Raw genomic sequence first — 22,560 nt, forward strand, 5'->3', positions numbered from 1 at the left:
CTGCCATCTACTGGTTGGAGAATATATCCCTGCTGAATACTGATGTCGTTGTTGCACAAAATACATGAACACTGTATTCCAACAAAAATATGTATTGAATCTCTGGAAGGCTCTGGATGGTTTGGGTGTCGCTGTTGGAAGGGATGAAGGTTCTGTAGGGAGGGGACTTTGCAGCAGGCTTGTCGGCCCTGTAGATGATGAGGTTTCAGGATGAAGCTGGGGGTAGCTGTGTGGAGCATGGGGTCTCTGGAGGGGGCAGGGTCAATGTCGGAGACTGGAGGGCACACTGGAGCTGGGGAGCACTGTGGGACACTGCTGTGTGCACCATGGGAGGGATGTAGGCTCTGCAGCAACCTAAGGGGAACTGTGGGAGGTTGGCCAGCTCTTATGGGCCTTGGGGGCACTGTGGGAGGTTTTAGGGCACTCTGGCCAACTCTGGGAAGTTTGGTAGCAGTACAGGAGCTAGAAGGCACCATTCATGGTCAGGGATTCTGCAGCTAGCTGGGGCCCGGGAAGAAGGAGGCAGTGGCCCGCCAGTGGGCCACAGCCCCTGCTATAGACAATTGACTATAGATGTTATAGTTTTAAGCAACACAACAATGTAACAATCTATTTGGTTAAAAGTGATCATTTAATGATGGAATTTCCCGTTCAGTACAATGGATTACTGATTATCTCAGTTCAAAAGATCATATCTTTACATGCATGGCCAGCATAATTTTCAGTTCATGTCTTCACATTCTTAAAGGAAGGAGGTGGGGCAGTGACACAGAGCTTGCCAATATTGTATAGTGTAGTCACCCCCTCCCCACGTGGCACACTAGGGTTCAGGGGAACCGTCAAGTCCATGAAAAAAGTTACAAATATTTTTACAGGTAACAAAACTCCCTTTGAACTCACTGAATTTGTTTGTTGTAGAGTTGGAGTGCTATTTTACTGATTCAGTTCCCAGGTGGAAAATCTGGAAGAATTCGTAACAGAGACCCCATTAGCCGCCGTTCCTTACTTTCATTACTCGGAGACGAAGGCGTGGAGAATTTCTCTGTTATAAGCTGGCTGGCGCTCCGATAAGACAATAGCGCGTTCTCCTCTGGGATCTCCTCCGTGAAATCTGGGCCGCTTTGATTAGGAGCCAAAACACGGCCTGTTAGAGCTCTTTAGTTTGGAGAAATTAGCGGTGAAAAATGGCTCCGCGCAGCTTTGAGCCGCCTCCGACAGCACGCCCCATAATCTCACAGTAATTAAACGCCACGCATATTTACCATCGCTTGCAGGAAACTTCCAACATGATGGAGCCGAGCCGGGCTAGTTATCTCTAGAAGCTAAAGAGCGCATCCTTCCAGGGGGCAACTTTAAAGACTTTTTCTTCTGTTCCTAATGAGAGTCCACAGTGTTTATAATTGCATCTTTATTTATAATAATATTTTTTTATCCTTTATTTCGGTATTTTCTTAAAGTAGACATAACCACTAAAATTTCAAATATGCCTAAAATCATTTTCAATATTTTTTTTTAATCTGCAGTTTTGATTGACCTAATCCCTGGCGAGCTTGCCATGGAGGTCCTTGTGCTGGCACTTCCTGGTATATGGTGACAATGCTCTTTCCATGTCTTTCAGTTGTGCTCCTGTGTTGTCACCCTGGCTTCCGAATTAAATTTTTATTTTTTTCAGTACACCGCATTACAGTGCATTGATCTAAAGTGAGGCTATAGGACATAAGGAAAATTGAGTTGTTCTTGCATTGACCAACTCTGTGTGAACAGGGGCGGACTGACGACTCATGGGGCCCCCGGGCAATAGGGGATCATGGGGCCCCTGTATCCTTGCCCAAACTTAAAAAAGCCTATGAAAAAGGTACCAGGGGCATCTCATGGGGCCCCCTACTGACCCCGGGCCCTCGGGCAGTGCCAGAGTTTCCAAATGGTCAGTCCGCCCCTGGGTGTGAATGAGCCTTTAATGTCATTTGAAAAGCTATTTTTAATATTTGTTAACCCTCAAGATAGCTTGTGATCCTACCATGACGTTCCTTGTTCAGGCACTTCCTGTGTTGTCACTAAAGCTTCTGATGGAGATATCAAGTGGCCTTTTCAACGCACATTACTTGGGCATGGTCCAATGTTGTCACCATCAGGGAACCCACCCCGTGAAATGCCATGCAGTCCTCACTGGAGTGCATGTAGACAGGACCTGGCTGCAAAGAGGCCTCAGAAGTTCACCAGCATTGAAGTTAACATGGGGTTAAAAAAACTAAAACCTATTTTCTTACAATCAACTGATTACACTCTTAGTCGTGGATAGCGTGGGAAAGGATTAGAACTTGGATTGGTGACTTAGTTCTGTAGTAGGAATAATGTGAATGATGTCAGCACTTTTCTGTGTGTTCCCTGAGTTTTCAAAGTATTTTCTTTTCTCTTTCTTGTAGCGTGTTTCTGCACTATTGCTACGCTCGCGGAGGAATGAGACACACGTCATACACCTGTATCTGTGGCAGGTAGGTCATTCTCTAAAAGCAGCATGTCAGACACTTATGGAAAAACAACCTTTGGTTTCAAGTGGATCTGTCAGGGAGGGGCAGGGACAACCGGGGAGGGGCCCAACTGGAGAGGGGTGGGGGCACACCTAGGGAGGGGCAACGGCACAACCAGGGAGGAGCAGAGACTTAGCCAAGGAGGGGCATGAACCCAACTGGAGAGGGGCAGAGACTTAATTGGGGTGGGGTGGGGCAGAGACACACAAGCTGGGAGGGGCAGAGGCTCAGTTGGGGAGGGGAAGGGACCCAACAGCCAGGGAGGGCCAAGGACATACAACCAGGGAGGGGCGGAGAAACACAATGGGGAAGGGGCTCTGAGACAATAGGAGATTGGAAGAGACACAACCAGGGAGAGGAGAGGCTCAACCAGGGAAGGGCAGGGACACACAACCAGGGAGGGGCAGAGACTCAATCAGGGAGGGGAAGGGACTAAACCAGAGGGAACAGAGACATCAGGGGATTGGAAGAGACACAACCAAGCAGGGGCAGGGACAGAATTGGGTAGGAATCTTGATAGATATAGGAGGGTTGGCGTTTACCCACACTTCCAGCTGCTACAGTAGCTGCGAATGTGTGTAAATCTGTCATGTTGGCAGTCAAGCGGCTGTATTGGCTTCAATAGAGGGCAAATGAGTCAGTAAAGAGAACCTGTCACAGCAAAACTGTATGACACAGGGAACTTTTTGTTCCCCTGTGTGAAATAAAGTTTTACTTTACACCCAAGCACTTAAACCTCTTTCAACCCCCCCCCCCCCCCAATAAAAAAAGATCAACCCATCTCTGTGTAAATATGAACATATAAAACATCGATTGCACTACACAAGATACACATCGCTGCACACCGAAGTGAGAATAAGAATTCTAGGCCCACTTATTCACAGGTAACCCTAAACTAATCTGTAGGGGCTTTTAGAGTATCACCAATGAAAAATTTAGGTTACTGAAGTTTGCTGCCCTTTATGGGCTTGACACGTTGGGTATCTATTTACTTGGTGCAAATATTGTACCAAAAATTAGGTAATGCATTTGTGTGCCCTAAAATTACCTTTAGTGTGTTTTTTAACTGTGCACTTGCTCAAATATTGTGTGACATGATAAATATTGAAACTACCTCTATTTTATTACCAGGGTATCTGCTTTCATGAAATCTATACTACTTGGCGGGTTTAACTAATCTTCAGGCCTAAAATGATTTTTCTGAGTGTGTGCATAAAATGCTAACATGTCTCTGGCAGTGAAAGGATTAAGAAGCCATGTTTAACCATTTGCCCTCCGCCCTATAGCAGAAGTACTGCTACAGGACGGCACAGCTGCGCAAAATCATGTATATATACGTGATCTGCATTTCCAGGTGGGGAGCGCGCCGCCCTACCTGTACTGCTATTGGCGGCTAGCGATGTTAGTCACGGGGTTCTGGCCGGCGATTCCCGGTCGGCACTCCGCGATCATTGGGCAAAGCTGACAGGGGAGAGACCTGTGTGTGAACAACACAGGTCTCTCTCCTGTCAGCATGGACATGCTGCTTTGTATCTCTCTGCACAGCAGAGAGATACAAAACAGCATGTTTCAAAGTAAAACACAACACAGTGCACACATAGTATAAAACACACAGCACACTGTTAACCCTTTGATCGCCCCAGATGTTAACCCCGTCCTGTCCAGTGCCAGTAGTACAGTGTCAGTGCTTTTTATTAGCACTGATCACTGTATTAGTGTCACTGGGGATGTCAGTGGCAGTTACTCAGTTCCCACCCAGTGTCAGAATGCCCGGCGCAGTCCCACTATAAGTCGCTGATTGACACGATTACTAGTATAAAAAATGAATAAAAATTCCAATATATATCGCCATTTGTAGATGCTATAACTTTCACGAAAACCAATTAATTTACATGTATTGAAATTTTTTTTAGCAAAGACATGGAGCAGAATACATTTTGGCTTAAACTTATGAAGAAATTTGATTTTTTAAAATTTTTTATAGGATGTTTTATAGCAAAAAGTTGTAAAAACGTAGAAGTGATCAAATACCACCTAAAGAAAGCTCTATTTGTGGAAAAAAATGATATAAATTTCATTTATGTACCGCATTACATGACCGCGCAATTGTCAGTTAAAGTAACGCAGCGCTGTATTGCAAAAAATGGCCTGGTCAGGAAGGGGGGGGGGGGGTAAACCCTCTGGAGGGCAAGTGGTTGAGTGTCCAGATTGTGTTAATTTACCTGTAGCGGATCTGAGGATTCCATGTATCTTTTGTCTCATAGCGCACATAGTCAGAGGCAGGAGATGGCTCCGTGCACGAGGGGGAAGATTGACGTCTTTGACATTTCCATGGGATAAACAAATCAGAGTTTATTCCAAGAGGTGAAAATACAAAGACAATTTGATTCAGTGAGGACATCGGTGATTCTGTTTTTTTACCCGTGATCTCTCCCTGATTAAAAACACAACTGTAGAACTCTGCTGGTAAATATCAGATATTATTATCTCCGAGAGTGAAGTATGGCCCAGCCTTTGTAAAGTGAACCTGTCTTTGAAATTAACATTTCACTTGAATAGGTCACATCACCAATTGCATCCGTATTTCAAGTAATGAGACAATGTAGCCATATAGTTTATGGTGATAAGGGAAAAACCCTGTCACCATTTTTGCATTTGTTAAACTATACATTACAGGACACAGATTATTTCATATTCTTATTATAAATGACTACTTTGGTTATCCTGCCACCTTCAGGTGAATGGACATGGGCAAAAAAAAGGCATACAATTTCCCAGCGTAGCTAAGCCTCAGGTTTTAGCCAGTGACCTTAGGTGATGGATGCACCTACAGATCTCCTTTAGTTAATTGTTAAGCCTATGCCTAACACCTATGATGAGGCAGAGGTAGGCATCATCCAGATTGGTTGCTGCAGCCAGTAGGCCAAGAAGGACTGTCCCTAGGCCCTCTATGGAATAGCAGGGTTGGCCTGGTGAGGCAGAGGTAGGCTTCATCCAGATTGCTTGCTGCAGCCAGTAGGCCAAGAAGGACTGTCTCTAGGTCCTCTATGGAATAGCAGGGTTGGCCTGGTGAGGCAGAGGTAGGCTTCATCCAGATTGCTTGCTGCAGCCAGTAGGCCAAGAAGGACTGTCTCTAGGTCCTCTATGGAATAGCAGGGTTGGCCTGGTGAGGCAGAGGTATGCTTCATCCAGATTGGTTGCTGCAGCCAGTAGGCCAAGAAGGACTGTCCCTTGGTGCTCTATGCAATAGCAGAGTAGGCCTGGTGAGGCAGATGAGGGCTTCATCCAGATTGGTTGCTACAGCCACTTGGCCAAGAGGGACTATACCTAGATCCTGCATGCAAGAGTTGAGTACTGCCTGATGTGGCAGAGATGGGCTTCATTGGGATCAGTCACTAAGAGGCCAGTGGGTCAAGAGGGACTGTAACAGGATCCCGTATGCAGGATTGGGGACGGTCTGGTGCTGCAGAGGAGGGCTTCATCCAGATCAATTGCTGCAACCAGAAAACTAAGGCACTGTAGCCGAATCTCGCATACAAGAGTGGCAACAGCCTGCTATGGCAGAGGTGAGCTTGGTCTGCATCGGTTGCTAAAGCCAGTAGGCCAAGAAGGACCATACCCAGACCCTGCATGCAAGAGCAATGGCAGCCAGATGGGGCTGATGTGGGCTTAATCTGGATTGGTTGATACAGCCAGTAGGCCAAGAGGGGATGGTTCCCGGACTCCACATGTTAGAGCGGGAATGGCCTTTTTAGGCAGAAATGGACTTCTTCAGAAAGAGAAAAAGAATTCCCACTGGTTGAGAATATGTGGGATGCAAATGTAGGTGCTCTCCCTCCTTCACAACATCTCCTCTTTTGTGGGAGGATGAGGCTTCCTGATCTGAGATCGATTGACTCATTGATCTGAGATAGATTAATCTGGTATAAATAAAACCCAGCAAGGGACAGCCTATGATTCTAGATAAATATATAGATGGATAATGTTGATTGATCTGGGTTGGATAGATTGATCTGAGATGGATGGAGGGATTGATCTGGGATCGAAGACAGATCAATCTGAGAAGGATTGAGGGATCAATCTGAGATGGATTAATTGATTGATTGATTTGAGATACATTGATAGATAGATAGATAGATAGATAGATAGATAGATAGATAGATAGATAGATAGAGTTGGATCAGTCTGAGATGGGATTGGTTGATTAAACTGAGATGGATTAATTGATCTGAAATGGATAGATAGATAAAGTGATGAGTTGGATCTTTCTGAGATACATCAGTTGATCTGAGATGGATTTATCGATCAAGATGGATAAAACTCAGCATGGATGTAATCAGTTGAAGACAGCCTATGGAGTCTAGATTGATAGATAATGCCAATCGATCTGAGATCTGAGATGGATCGATTGAATGATCTGAGGTAGATGAGTTGATCTGAGATGGATAGATAGATTATTTCTAGGAAGTTTCATTTTCTCTCTGCTTTGCCTTTCATTATTCCGGTCCCGGCTCGCTGTGTTGTAAACGTGTCACAGACCCTTCATCTTGAGCCTGTAAAGGTTGTAGACGGGAATATGAAGGCAGTGTGACAGTTCGGAGATTACGGCTCATCCTTATTATTTTTTCTGGTTGAAGATTAAACCCAACGAGGACGGTCGGCGTCCTGCGACAAGCACAGATTTATACCTGCTTTGTACCTGCAGCTTGACAGGCCTGTCAGGTAGGAGCTCAGTGCCTCGGGGAACGGTCATCAAGAGCTTCAATGACCTTTCCTGTGTGATGCACAAACCCGTGCAGAGTCTCTGGAGGCCCCGAGGTCGGTTCACGCCGGTCCACCGCCGCCTCCCACAGGAGGCCAACTTGGCTTTCCTTCACTGGCTCAGAAACCGGAGCAGAGGAGAACATTAGAGTTTAAAAAGCTAGTTTGAGCCGGTTTTATCCTGGGAGCTCCTCGATTCTCCGTCCTCATTCCTAACACGAAGAGAAGGGCGCACTGAGAATTCGCCTTCTGAAGCCTCCTAACTCTCCACATTATTATATATTACTAGAGCCAATTACCAGCGCCTTGTTTACTAGAGTTTAACCAATGCTTTTCTTTGCTGGTTTTATTTTTTTTATTTTTTTGGGCTCTCGTAGCCATAGAAACAAAGTCTTCAGGTTTTATGTATATTTAGTTGAGCTATTTTGGAAAAAGTAACACATACTTATAAAAAAAATTGCATAGGTTCGTCCATTGATACTGCATGTAAATTTGTTCTGTGCAAATGAGACAAAATCAGATGTTCTCAGGCTATATTCTCTGTAGAAGAAATATGTGAATGGGGAAAATACCACATTATGGCCACTAGATGGTGTTGAGTGTCATAAGAAGCATGTATGCTCCTCAGCTCCATCTAGTGACCATAATGTGTTGTGTTCCATATTCACACATTCTTTCTGCAGAGAATACAGCCTGAGAACATTCGATTTTGCTCCATTTGCACAAGACAAATTTACATGCAGATTCGATGGATGAACAGCTATGCAATTTTTTTTATAAATACACCCCTAAGTACACACCAATCATTTACCCATCTGAAGTTGTTTGGTGTGCATGCTCACACTTCAGCTGTTGGGTTTTTGTAAAAATGATAATTCAAATTTTGTAACATTATTTGAAAATTCTATAGGATTAAAGCATCAATGTGTCCAAAACTAATAGTTTGGAGTTTGACAGAGGCTAGAAATTTTTTTTTTTTTTTTTTGTAATTTGAGCTTTTCTTTGCTGCATACAAGTAACGCATACAGGTCTTGTCCCTCCCCACCCTGTGATAGGACAAGGAAAAGAGAAGCTGAAGACTGATGAGCTCATCTCTCTCTCATCACTCTATTGGATTTAGGTCAGGCGAGCGTGGGGCCATTCAGTGGTATCAATGGATATGTCTCCCCAGACCATCGCTGACCCACCATCAAAACGGTCATGCTGAACCATGTTACAGGCAGCAGAACGTTCTACACGGCTTCTCCAGACCCTTTCATGTCTGTCACATGTGCTCAGGGTGAACCTGCTGTCATCTGTGAATAGCACAGGGCGCTAGTGGTGGACCGGCCAATTCTGGTGTTCAATGGCAAATGCCAATCAAACTCTATGGTGCCGGCCAGTGAGCACTAGAGGACATCGGGCCCTAAGGCCACCCTCATGAAGTCTGTTTCTGATTGTTTGGTCAGAGACATTCACACCAGTGGCCTGCTGGAGGTCATTTTGTAGGGCTCTGGCAGTGTTCATCCTGTTCCTCTTTGCAACAAGGAGCAGATACCGGTCCTGCTGATAGGTTAAGGACCTTCTATGGCCCTGTCTAGCTCTCCTAGAGGAACTGCCTGTCTCCTGGAATCTCCTCCATGCTCTTGAGACTCTCCTGGGGGATACAGCAAACCTTCTGGCAATGGTATGTATTGATGTGCCATCCTGTAAGAGTTGGACTGCCTGTGCAACCTCTGTAGGGTCCAGGTATGGCCTCATGCTACCAGTAGTGACAGTGACCCTAGCCAAATGCAAAACTAGTGAAAAACAGAAAAGATGAGTAGGGGAAAAAATGGCAGTGGCCTCAACCTGTAAAACCATTTTGGTTTTGGGGGTCGTCTCATTGTTGCCCATCTAATGCACCTGTTGTTAATTTCATTACCACCAAAGCAGCTGACACTGATTAACAACCCCCTCTGCTACTATACTGACCAGATCAATATCCCAGGAGTTTCATTGACTTGATGCTAGACTCTTAATTAAAAATTATTCCTTTAATTTTTTTGAGCAGTATGTGTGTGTTTATGTGTGTGTGTATATATATATATATATATATATATATATATATATATATATATATGGTATATGTATATATATACACACATAAACACACACATACTGCTCAAAAAAATTAAAGGAACAATTTTTAATTCAGAGTCTAACATCAAGTCAATGAAATATACAGTTTGTAAAACACAGTAGAAGATGTTGCTCCATTGTAGTTTGGTGACAATGTTGCTCACTCTCTTTCCTTTGTTTTCTTTGCACAGTGGTGACAACTCCTCTGTACTTCACTATGGACATGCCGGGGCCCCCAATGACAAGACTCTTGTAGACGGTGATATGTGGTGAGTTTACCTCCATGTGGAATAGGCTAAGCACCAATAATGTTTGCTTTTTTGACTCTTAACCCTATCCATTTCAAAAGTCCTGAACACCTGAGACACGAAGGATGGACGATCATGTGACTGTCCATCACAGTGGTCACATAATTGGGAGGCGGTCCCACTGGCTTTTGATTGTTAGTCTGGACCATGTGCTGCCTTTAACAGCTCGGTCTCTGTGGTGGGAGCGTGCAGTGAGCACGGTCTCAGCGCACGAATATCAGCCACCCAGCAACACATGTGCAGTGTGTGGTCCTTTAAAGCCTACCCTTTTGTTTCCGCATGTATGTTACACAGGTGGCAACAGGTTATGCTGGCTGTAGATTAGTAGCCTTTTGAATGAATATTCATATGAAGACTCATTTGTACATTCAATTTCAAATATCATTCGAAAGTAGTTTATATGTAATTTGCTGTTATCATTTGATTTTGGAATGAATGTAATTTCCCAAAGGACAACCACATACACTGTTAGAAAGTTGTTAAAAAAAAATTCCTTCTTTCAAATTTTCTCTTTACTGCGGTGAACATGAGCATCAACTTGACCCTTACTACCCCGACTAACGATTGGAAAGTCAAGCAAACGTTCTTAAAACAAAAAAAATTTTGAACAAAATTCTGCTAGTGTAGTGTATAGCCAGCTTAATAGATCTCGATTTGGTTGGAAAGTATGGTCACCTGTTGACTTGGCGCCATCCACAGGCAGCTTAACTCCAATAAGACACAGAATAAGAATATGACACATGGTTCCCTAGTACTAGTCCCTGCAGTCGTGGACTATGTAACAGATCAGCGGAGCAAGACTAATGATTTTGACATATTTCTTGGACTCCTCCCCTTCATCAGAACAATTTAAATTATTTATTTCCATTTGAACATTTCATGCTATTAGACTTCTCAGCAACTTCACAAGTCTGCAAGAATAAATCCCTGGCATGTCGCAGTATACAGCAACAGTATTGTTCACAAAAGCTCCATTTTATCATTAAAAAGCTATCCTTGATCTCCAGTCAGTGTCTTTGTCTAGGCAGAGATGATGTCATCAGTCTGCTGCAGGCAGGAAGAAACATTTCCTTAGTCTCCCCTCCCCGGGGGCCAGACTGCAACGTTTGTAGCAAGTCACAAGGTGAGAGGCTGCAGCAGGGGCTGATCTGTGTCAGACATTTGTGAACTGTTTTGCTTTGTCTTTTAAAGTTCTTTGTGGCGAAAGCAAGGAAACATAAAAACCTCTGTAGTTTCTTAATGTTTGCTTTAATAAACAAAAAATGTTGCACATACAAACTACTTTCAATTTTAGGCAAGACAATACACGACATACAGAGCATTACAAAATATACATACAATATACACATGCCCAAGCTCCCTATCCTTCCCAGCAAATTACCATGGACAATGGCTGTGTTCAAGTCCTTTTTTCTACTTTCTGTAGCATCACTTCCTATCCTGAGTTCATGAACCAGTCCAACAAGTTCATTACCACATGAATAGAGGAATCATATCTTCTAAAAAAAAAAAAAAAAAACAATACATGTAACAAAAATGAATCCTTCTTATACTAATGCTGTAAAAATCACTAAAATATCCATAGCAACACATGAACACAGCCAAGAAGTGCACAGGCACCAGGATCTGTGAGCCGTGTTCTCAGTACCGGAAATAGATGGTGACCCTGGATGATGGCTGAATAAAGATGGATCCTTCTGGAGAGAATAGCAAATAAAAATATTGTTGTAAATGGGGCAGAGCCCATGTGACCTTTGCAGGAAAAGTGGGGATTTGCACATAACTTCGGCTGCCAGTACAAATCCCAAACTAAAAAGGACTGAGTGGTCTTATAAAAGCTCACCTACAAGGTATTATTGGCTCAGGGAGTTATAAGCCCTCATGGTGTGAAATGTGATCATTACCAATACTCCGGTATCTGCCCATCCCCCCCCCCCCGGTGGATGAGAAGATTCATTGTGAGGATCCTCTGCCTGGTGAGAAAATAAAGTGCGGATTCTGTAAGGAGAGCTTATCACTGAGAATCGGGAAATCACGCCCCGGTCATGTATCTGGGCGCTCATTCAGTCCGACTTATTACGTCTCAATTATAGCCTTCTAGAAGCTTCTGTCATCACCCGTCTAATTACAATGTATCCAGTACCCCTCTCCACTTCACCACTTCTTTCTATTGTCCCTGTTGCTTTAAAGGCGGCTTTGTCTTCCCTCCGGAGTCCCCATACTCAGTAATTGGGAGCCATCTACTGCAGAGTCACCGCAAGTGTCCTCCAGACATCGGCAGCTCTTCACCGACACCAGAATAAATGGAGGAAACCCGAGTGTGCCGCCTCTTCTCTTCCTCCTAAAGTGACACAAAAATTCTATTTCAGTATATAATCTCAGTCCCTTATTTTGCTCTCAGCCGCCTCCAAATATCCAAATTCTTTTTTTGCTGCTGTGATCTGACTTCCTCTTAGAGGGTGGCTACGTCCATTCTCCATGGTCCCCCTGTATGTAGGAACGTAGCCACCCTCTCCTGCTCACACCTGAGATAGACTACGGACTATGAGACGACTACGGACTATGAGACGACTACGGACTATGAGACGACTACGGACTATGAGACGACTACGGACTATGAGACGGCTACGGACTATGGGACGGCTACGGACTGTGAGACTGCTACGGACTGTGAGACTGCTACGGACTGTGAGACTGCTACGGACTGTGAGACTGCTACGGACTGTGAGACTGCTACGGACTGTGAGACTGCTACGGACTGTGGGACTGCTACGGACTGTGGGACTGCTACGGACTGTGGGGAGACTACGGACTGTGGGACTGCTACGGACTGTGGGACTGCTACGGACTGTGGGGAGACTACGGACTGTGAGACTGCTACGGACTGTGGGACTGCTACGGACTGTGGGACTGCTACGGACTGTGGGGAGACTACGGACTGTGGGACTGCTACGGACTATGGGACTACTGTGGACTGTGGGACTGCTACGGACTGTGGGACTACTGTGGACTATGGGACTACTGTGGACTAGCTTTAATTATCGTACATTCACACTTACTATAGTTCTGTGAAACCGAACAACTCCGATCTGTCAGTGTCCGGTGCGAGGGAAATTAATTATGAATATTGCTGATGTCTTCGTTTTCATGTGTAATATTAGAGTCGGATTGCACTTATTTTTTCAAAGATGTTGTGATGTTATTGAGTACCCAGGTTATTGTTATAGGGTCATAGTCTGCTCTTTATGAGGGACTCCCACCATCCCTGTGCTGAGTTCCCGGGTCTGTACACCTGCTGTGCCTATTATGAGGGACTCCCACCATCCCTGTGCTGAGTTCCCGGGTCTGTACACCTGCTGTGCCTGTTATGAGGGGTTCCCACCATCCCTGTGCTGAGTTCCCAGCAGCTCTGTACACCTGCTGTGCCCATTATGAGGGGTTCCCACCATCCCTGGGCTGAGTTCCCGGGTCTGTACACCTGTGTGTGTGTATATAGGATATGGCCAAAATTGTAGCATTTCAAATGTATGTCAATGTATATTTCAAATTTCAAATATATTTTTCTTCCATGTGGGAATGGACATGCTGATAGGAGGAGACAGAGAGATAATTTCATTAGTCTACCGCTTCTCCTTTTACTATCCAGTCACAGGCTGGGGGAACAACAAGATCTATACATAGTACTGAACTGCAGCAGAAAGAAAAAACAGGTCTCCAGCCCTGCCAGACAGAACTGTGCTACGTGGCAGAGCTGAGTAAATCTCAGAACTGGATTGACAGAATTTCAACTCCCTTGGTGTGTAAAGCAGCTGCCTTATATCGGATGTTCTGTATGACTGGAGTTCAGCTTTAACAGATCAAAAGGAGACCAATAAGAGAACCTCGTTTTTAGGGGTACATACATCTTATTGTGAATCACAAAAGTGACAAACAAGACAGTTGACAGTGTGGATGGAGGATTCCTTTAGGGGGGGTTGTCATTTTTGCACCAGTTGGCAGCAGTACCCCATCACAGTTCACATTACACAGGTGGACCCCCAATGTCCTCTCTTTGCCCTCCATTGCCGTAAAACACAAACGCTGCTCTCTGACTATTGAAACTGGTGCTGGAGAAACCTGTCGGTCCCCTGAAGGGTGGCGGTGGGAGGAGCTCTATTTTTTTTTTAATTTTTTTTTTTAAGTCCGCGGAGGTGCGAAAAACGAAAACCCGTAAGTGAAAAAAAAACGTGCCAGTGCAAAACACAAACACAAAAAAGTGCACTTAGGGGTGTGCTTTGTCCACCCCCTGAAGGGGTAGGATCTCTACCCTGATCCCCCGGGGCACGAAGCTCCTGACAGGGACTAAGATTCCCATGTGGTCCACCTAGCCAAAAGGCCTGGTGGACCCCTTTCCTTGTGGCTAGCCTAAGCCAGCCACCAAGTACTTGGTCAGGGGGCTCACCTGAAGAGAAAACCCCCTAGGGACAGGGGAGGAAGGAACCAAAAGGCCACACATCCTCCCCCTAGACTTCAGGGTAGGCCCGAGGACCCACACCCTCCATCCTGTGAGAAAAAAAACACACACATAAGAGTGAAAGTGACACAATAAATAAATAAAAAATAAAAAAGTGGTCGTTCCAATTGTGCACAGACCAGGCCCTGAGGCCTGTAGCAAAAATTGCCCTGAACTTAGCCAGAAGGCCTGGTCCTGAGGGCGCTGTGCAGAAAAAGTGTTTAAACACGGTGACCATGTGCCGTTTCTCACGTTGGGGTCCCACACCCAAGTGATACTAAGAGCACCCCTGAGGAGACCACTCTCAGGGGGCACTGGTTTGCGGACTTTCTGCCCTCCCGGCCTCTGGCCAGACCAAGGTAGATCCGCTCAAATCAGGAGGTACTGGGCCCCTCTGGTGTTCCAAAGGAGAATTACTCCCGGGCCCCAACTCTCTATGGGCACCACGGTTTCTGTTCCCCCCGTATTAACCATCAGGACCCCCATCATACCAGCAGGGGTACTATACAACCAAACACCCCCGCAAAGCTAGAATGACCGTGGAGCACCCCTGCTGGACACTGATAAGAACAGATACTACAGTTGATCTTAGCCAAAAGGCCGAGCAGCTTTCCTGGGGGGAATAGGGTGATTGAGATTCCCCCCCCCCCCCCAGAGAGTGCATATTTGTGTGCACCCCCCCCCCCCCTTCTCTGTGGACTGCTGGGATCTGTACACACAGCTCATGGAGATTTAACGGAATCCACAGTGATAGTAGTGATTATCATTTCAGCCGCCGCTTCTACCGCCGCATTGTAAGTAGCCAGCCGCAGATTTTTTTTTTGTTTTTGTTTTTTTATTGCTTTTGACAAATGCGCCTGGAAAAAGGCCTTTCCGCGGCCTGCCAAGCTATTTCTGGCAGAAACTTCAGCCCGCAGCTACTAATGAGATTATTTAGATGTTTCATTTAACTATGTGCATTGGAATGTGCGTTGTGATTTCCTGCGCCGAGACCCTTTTTTTTTTGTTTGTTTGTTTTTGTTTTCTTGCATGTTGAGCTTACAACTTTTCCCCTCCTGCTGTACTGGGTAACAGTGCTCTCCTCTCAGGACTTAGGTTTAGGGGTCAATTTGTAGCAAAATACACATTCTGCCTGTACATGTCTTCTGTGCAAATCGAGCAAAAACAAATGTTGTTAGGTGTATTACTATTCTGAATTAATGTTCTTTTAGTATTTGCCATAGTAAACATATGTAATTATGGCAAATAGGTGGCTCCAGATAAAAAGGTGCAACTGACATTATGGCTGATTGGTGTATGTAATTCCTGTTCTCACCAGCTCCATCCAGTGATCATAATTTGGTATTTTTTTTACTGCAAATATTAAAAAAAAAATACAGAGCTGTGCCCAATAGATGGAGGTGAGGAGCATAGGAAATACATCTTTGTAATGAGAGATACTGTACAGTGCAACAATTCTAGAGAACTCTGGAGGGAATTGGTACTTTTTTTTCATGATAATTCTCTCCAGCGGTCTCTAGAATTGTTACATTGTACCTCTTCTTTTTTTTTTTTTTTTTTTTTTTTATACAAAGATGTATTTCCTATGCTTCATCTGTTGGAAATAGCTCTGTATTTTTTTTTTAAATATTTGCAAATTGGCAGAAGAAACAGGCAAGTTGCACAGATGGGGGTGGGGGGGGGGTTAGGAGTGACGGAGGAGGGGGGGTTCTGCTTGTAGTTTGTGATTTATGTATAGCTGGCATCTGGTAGAGACTACTGTATGTCGTGTAATTGTACTTTTATTGTTGAAAACAAATTAAAAATACATAAATAAAATATTGGCAAAAAAAAAACACAGCCACTAGATGGAGCTTGTGAGAATAGGAATTACATACACCAATAGTTGTATCTGTTTATCTTTAGCCTTCTCTTCTCTACAGCCGTTCAAAAGTGTAGAATATATACAGCTTTTATGATGAGCTTTCAGAAATCAGGGGGCAGGGAGCTGAGGTTTCACGAAGTACAGCTCAGTGAGAGCTCTGAAAGCGGAGTGGAGAAAAGGGACACCCTCCCCCTTCACACATCACCCAGGAATAGAGCTGAAGCTGTAAATCACAGGCTGTGTGCGGGAGGTCCCTCACCTGTCACTTTTGTGTCTCTTGGTGTCAGGAAAATGTACCGTAAGTGACTCGTGCAAATAACAGAGGAACAAAGCAGCAGGCAGAAATGACACTTAGTGCTCTGGATTGAGACAAGTACACGCTATAGAGGGATATGCTTTGTTCATATTTTATGTCTGAGGTTTACAACCACTTTAATGCTTTCCCTGCATTAAGGTAAAATACATCCCAGCAGTTGTATGGACCCCTCACCTCCCTTAATATTGAGCCCTGTTTTAATCCAGTGATGTGCTGGTCTACAGCGGCGCTCTCCTCTATCTCTCCTCACAGGACATGGAGGCAGAAGTGGGAGCCATTGGCTGCGGTTGCTGTCAATCAAATCCTGTGAGGAGGGAGTGGACCGGAGACCGGGCTGAGCCCTGCTGTGTGTGTCTATGGACGTACACAGTCTGGCTTGGGAGTGAGCCTGCAGGTGCGCCACCAAAGGAAGTGGAGTTCTATGGGAGCGTATAGAGAAGAGGAGGAGCCAAGAGCACTGGTAGGGGGACCCTAGGAGAGGAGGTTCAATACTATTGCACTGAGCAGGAAAGTATAACATGCTTAAAAAATATCGTTTACAGCCACTTTAAGTGAATAACATTGGTTATCTCGTTACAATGGCATCTGAAAGTGGGTGGGATATATTAGGAAGCAAGTGAACATGTTGTCCCTGAAGTTGATGTGTTGAAAGCAGAAAAAAATGGGCAAGTGTAAAGATCTGAGTGACTTTGACAAGGACCAAACTGTAATGGATCATTTGGAAACTCGGGCACTGGCCGAGGGCCCGGGGTCAATAGGGGGCCCCATGAGATGCCCCTGGTACCTTTTTCATAGGGTTTTTTGTTTGGGCAAGGACACAGGGGCCCCATGATCCCCTATTGCCCGGGGGCCCCATGAGTTGTCAGTCCGCCCCTGCCCTGAAGATGATGTGTTGAAAGCAGAACAAATGGGCAAGTTTAAAGATCTGAGTGACTTTGACCAGGACCAAACTGTAATGGCTAAACAACTGGGTCAGAGCGACTCCAAAACTGCAACTCTGGTGGGATGTTCCCAATCTGCAGTGGTCAGGACCTCCCCCCATGGCCAGTAATATGGAGTTGCCCCTCTTCCCAAAGGCATTAATATGTAGTTGCCCCTCCTTCATGGCTAATAATATGTAGTTGCCCGTCTTCCATGAAGTTGCCCCTCTCCCCATGGTCATTAATATGGAGTTGCCCCTCTCCCCATGGCCAATAATATTAAAGTTGCCCCCATGGCCAATAATATGGAGCTGCCTCTCCCTATGGCCATTAATATGGAGTTGCCCCTCCTCCATGGTCATTAATATGGAGTAGCTCCACCTCCCATGGCCATTAGGCAGCAAGTAAACATGTTGTCCCTGAAGTTGATGTGTTAAAACCAGAATAAATATTCATCGCAGTTTGTTGTGTGAGGGGCTGTGTAGCTGCAGACCGGTCAGGGTGCCCATGCTGACCCGCGTCCACAGAAAAAAGCTCCTACAATGGGCATGTGAGCATCAGAACTGGACCACAGAGCAATGGAAGAAGGTGGTCTGAATCATGGTTTCTTTTACGTCATGTGAATGGCCGGGTGTGTGTGTGCGTCACTTACCTGGGGAAGAGATGGCACCAGGCTGCAGTATGGGAGGAAGGTGATCTGGCGGAGGCAGTGTGATACTTTGGGCAATGTTCTACAAGGAAGCCTTGGGTCTTGCCATTCATGTGGATGATACTTGGACACATGCCACCTACCTAAACATTGTTGGTGACCAAGTACAGCCCTTCATGGAAACAGTATTGCCCCATGGCAGTGGTCTCTTTCAGCAGGATACCGCAGAAATGGTTCAAGAATAGTTGAGGAACACAGCGAGTTTGAAGTGAGATCTCCACAAGGTGGCGGTGTTTGAAAAGACATGTCATCTCATTGCCGCGCTGTATGGAGAACGCCAGACGTTTGGACCGCATCTGCGATAAACACGAACGTTTTCTAGTACTAAAACATTTATGATGTATTCGGTATAATGAGACCTTCAGTATTCTGGAACAAAACTGCCGGAGATGAGCAGGCTGTATGTGGTGGACATTTCTTTGAATGTAGTATATAATAGTGATTCACCGAAATGAAAATTCTGGTGCCGATACCGAAAATTCAGAATGCATGTGGTCGAAAACCGAACCGAAACCGAAATGTCTGCGTATGTGGGGGTGAGGAGGCTCCAATTTTTTTTTTTCTACTTTCATGTATATATTTTTTTTTAACTTATGATTTTATTGCTATCACATAGGGGACCAATACTCCCCTATGTGATAGCATATGAGTGACAGGTCCTCTTTGTAGGAGGGGGGAAGTGGGGTGTATACAGAGAGGCTCCCTCACTGGCTGTCACTATATGTCAGTGCCTGTTTTTAAATGCAATTGCCGACTTTTTTTGTTCTTCGCTATAGCTCACAGAATTAGCTGTCACTTTCCCTGGAGTTAAAGGAAACTTTGTTTCTTTTATCTCAGGAAATAAACTAAAAGGAAACTTTGTTTCTTTTATCTCAGGGAAATATATCATTAGGATGATTTCCCCCCCCCCTTGTTTCTCAAGGACTTACAATTTTACACGGTGCTAAAATATAAAGTGAAAGTAATTTTTAAACATTTCAAATTTTTTTTTTCGTTTGTAAAGAGCGCTTTAAAGGATAAGTTCACCTTTGGGAACGTTACCTGTTTTTAGGGTGTAACATGTTCCCACTGTTGCAGCCGCTGCCTGCTCTCCCTGTGACATGTGGCCGAATCTAGGGGGGTGCTGGGGTGGGCTATGCGCCCCCCCCCCAAAGCCAACCCTAACCTGCCACTATACTACCCTAATCTGATACCCTAGTTTGACACTATACTGCCCTAGCTTGACCTTATATTGATATCAATTATGTGTTTTGTGGGGGAGGAGGAGCTCTGCTACCCATGTCCAGGCTGTGTGCAGTGCAGGGAATGGAGAAGGAGCGGTGCCCCTGTTCTCTGCTCTGTCAGCATTGACCCCTGTCCTCTGCCCTGCTGACCTCCTATCCTTTGCCCCTGACATTTTTTACTGCACCCCCACATTGCACAGGATAGATTTGGCCCTGCTGTGACAGCAGTATGGGGAGAAGCTGTCACTTTTTGGCGTGGCTGTTCAGGGCTCCGCCCACATGGCTGCGTCATTCGTTGAGTTCTGTGTATGAATGCGCTACAAGTCCCGACAGCTTTTGCGACAGTTGCCTTGTAGCTCTCAATGAAGTATCACGGCGCTGTTGAGTGCTGTGGTAGTTCCATACAAGGTACGAGCACACAGATGCACTCACAGGTTTGCAGGAGTCCTGCATGGCACCAGTGATCACTGTTGCAATGCTTTCCAGGCTCCAAAAAAAAAAAAAAATGCCCATTTTTTTAACCCCTTCACGACGGCGCCTCCAGGCTCTTTAAGAGTTTCAGGGGGCGGGGTTTGGGGTCATGTGACCACCGTGACGCACCGTCACGGCGGTCACATGATCGGAAAAGGTCCCGATCGAAAAAGGAGATCGGGACCTTTCCGTGAGTACCGGACATGTGTGCTGGGAGCGTGCAGGACGCGCACTCTCGGCACATATGTCCTTTTTTAATAGAACGCAAATGTGCGGCCACTCAGCGTCTAGGCCCAGACGCCGGGAGGCCGCATATTTGCATTCGGCCGGCGTGAAGAGGTTAATCTGCAAAAAAAAAATGAACATTTATTTATTTTAAGAAATTGAACATATTCTTTCAAATTTAAACATCAATCTTTTAAATAAATTTCAATTACACGAACTTGGCCCTAAAGCCTAGTACACACCATCAGAAAATCGTACAAAAAAATACCGCTTCTGAAGCAATCGTACAATAATCTGTTCGTTAGTACGCAGCTTTCGTCTGCAATTATTCAAAGAGACGAACTCGAAAACACCAGATCCTACAATTTCCATTTAATCAGCACAGTTTTCATCTGAACATACAATAGAAATTCATTATAATGCATTACATCGCTTCCAAATTTTTGTTCTGCCCAACGAGAATTTTTGTGACTTTAGCAATCTTTTCCATTATTGATATGAGACTAGCATGCAAAAAAAAAAGTATGATCATTGTAATGGAACCGACCCAGTCTGCGCTTGGGTACTTCCATTATAATACCACTTCCCCGTCCGAACACCGACCACAGACACCACAGCCGACCAAACAAGACTAGACGAGACCAATCTGTCTGAACATGGAACTCTTTATTTGAAACTCATACTGGTTTTTTATACACTCGGGACAATCCCCCCTCCCTGCATAATGACACAGGGCGGGGCAATCTACACTTAGCAACAAGAGACACACAGGTATTCAAACTTCACACCAGCAGACAGTCCCATCAGGAGGGAAGGCTGCTGGAGACACTCCCCCACTAAGCTAATACACATAAACACATACATCCCATAATAGTTTTCTCCCAAGCAAGACACACAATAGAACAATGGGATGCAACCACATGGCATTAAACAATCAACAACCCCCCACCGCAATATTAGGACAGATCACCCTGTCCCCCTAACAGGCACAGGGTGACTTACACATAAGAGGGATATGTGGAGCTGAGACAGGGGTCTCCCCACCTCTCCAAAGTGGGTTCGATGGGCCCCCCATCCAAAGTGACTCCCGTCACAATCATTCGTCCAATATTCTCATCATGTGTATGGAGCTTTAGGAAAATAAATCCGAGTCCTCCTTGGGTCATCCTGTCCACATTTAGTGCTTCATTCCATTTATTATGTGCAACGGTTTAAAAAAAAATCTCTGCTAAAATTGACCCAAAACCATTAACAGATTCTGATATTGGAGTTGTTCCTTCCCACATCTGGAATTATGAACGGGTAATTAAAAGTGAAGAATAAATGCGTTTTAGTGATATTAGGAGCAGAGATTACATCCTTTAATCCAATTAGTGCTCCGGCTTGCAGCGATCTCCACTCGGTACATGAGAGGTAATTATAGATGGTCATTATGATGACGCCGTGCTCAGTGTAGTAATAGTGTGATTAGGATGAGGCCGAGGTCAGACAGCGTGTAATGTGATACACGGCGCGGAGATCAGAACATTATGCCATTCACCCAGACTGGTAATAGAGGTCACATCTCCCGTCTTCCCAATTTTTTGACAATTCAGGGGAAAAAATCTTTCGTACTCTATACAATGTATCCTTCCAGCCGCTTGAAGTATTTACCAAAGATCTAGAAAGCTGGTCGATTTTGAGTTTACTTTTACCTTGTCACCTTCAAAAACTGCAGGTCAAAGCACAGGAACATCAAGTACTTTAAATTCTTACTTTCAGTGTCTTTCCTTAACAAATACACGCCCGGCCAATAGCCAAAAGGCGGCCGGAAAAATGTATCAGATTTCCGGGTTGGATGCCAAATGGCGTCCTCCCGCACATGCGCACTTTTTACGTGCTTGCAGAGCCGCGCAGCGGTGCGATCTGTCACCGGCCGTGTACCTCGGACACGGCCGATGACAGATCTGAGTATCGGCCCCGTTGCCGGTACCATGTGACGTGCTGTGACCAATCACAGCAGGTCACATGACAGTTGTATACAATGGATGGCTTCATTCATGCCATCCGTTGTATACTACTGCCTAGCTGTGAATGGTCACAGCTAATCACATGCACATGTCATGTGATTAGCTGTGGCCAAATCACAGCTACGCACACAAAAAAAAAAAAACCCTGAATGAATCGATGTCACTCAGGTAAATGCTTGCTTATAGCAAAGTAATTCTTTGCTATAAACAAATTGTGTAAAAAAAAAAAAATACTGATCACTTCCCCAAAGTAGTACAGTGTTACTATGGTAACATTGTACTACTTTGGACTTAGTGAAATATAAAAAAAAAATCTTTAAAAAAAAACAGTATTAAAAATATATATATTTTTTTTTTTCATACTGTCTCCAGTCAGTGTCCCTGATCACCGCCATGCCAGTTATATGATGATGCTGTACTGCACTGGTGACAGTATGTAAAAAAAAATAGTGAAAATAATTTTTTGCATTTTTTCATTTTCCGAAAAATTATGACAAAAAAAATACAACTTCAAAAAACTCGACATGCCTGTTATGAAATACGTCAGACTGTCTACGCTGCAAAAAGGGGTGATTTGGGTGATATCTGTACTGTTCTGACATTTGGGGGATATCTGTACTGTCCTGACATTTGG

General features: G+C 44.8%; 1 protein-coding gene and 1 pseudogene across 1 annotated transcript in view; one reads left to right on the forward strand and one right to left on the reverse strand.

Annotated features, from left to right (window-relative positions):
- The window catches only part of PEPD (peptidase D), a 241,348-nt gene that overhangs the window by 189,254 nt on the left and 29,534 nt on the right, over positions 1-22,560 (forward strand). The window contains exons 10-11 of the mRNA XM_089659763.1: positions 2,424-2,492; positions 9,581-9,658. Of these exons, the coding sequence (XP_089515889.1) occupies positions 2,424-2,492; positions 9,581-9,658 (147 nt within the window). The remainder of the gene's footprint in view (positions 1-2,423; positions 2,493-9,580; positions 9,659-22,560) is intronic.
- Positions 14,640-14,801, reverse strand: LOC149438520 (U2 spliceosomal RNA; annotated as a pseudogene).

The sequence above is a fragment of the Staurois parvus genome, unplaced genomic scaffold, assembly GCF_062004578.1.
Source record: "Staurois parvus isolate SC_StPar_1 unplaced genomic scaffold, SC_StPar_1.0 ptg001183l, whole genome shotgun sequence".
In the NCBI taxonomy this organism is placed as follows: Eukaryota; Metazoa; Chordata; class Amphibia; order Anura; family Ranidae; genus Staurois; species Staurois parvus.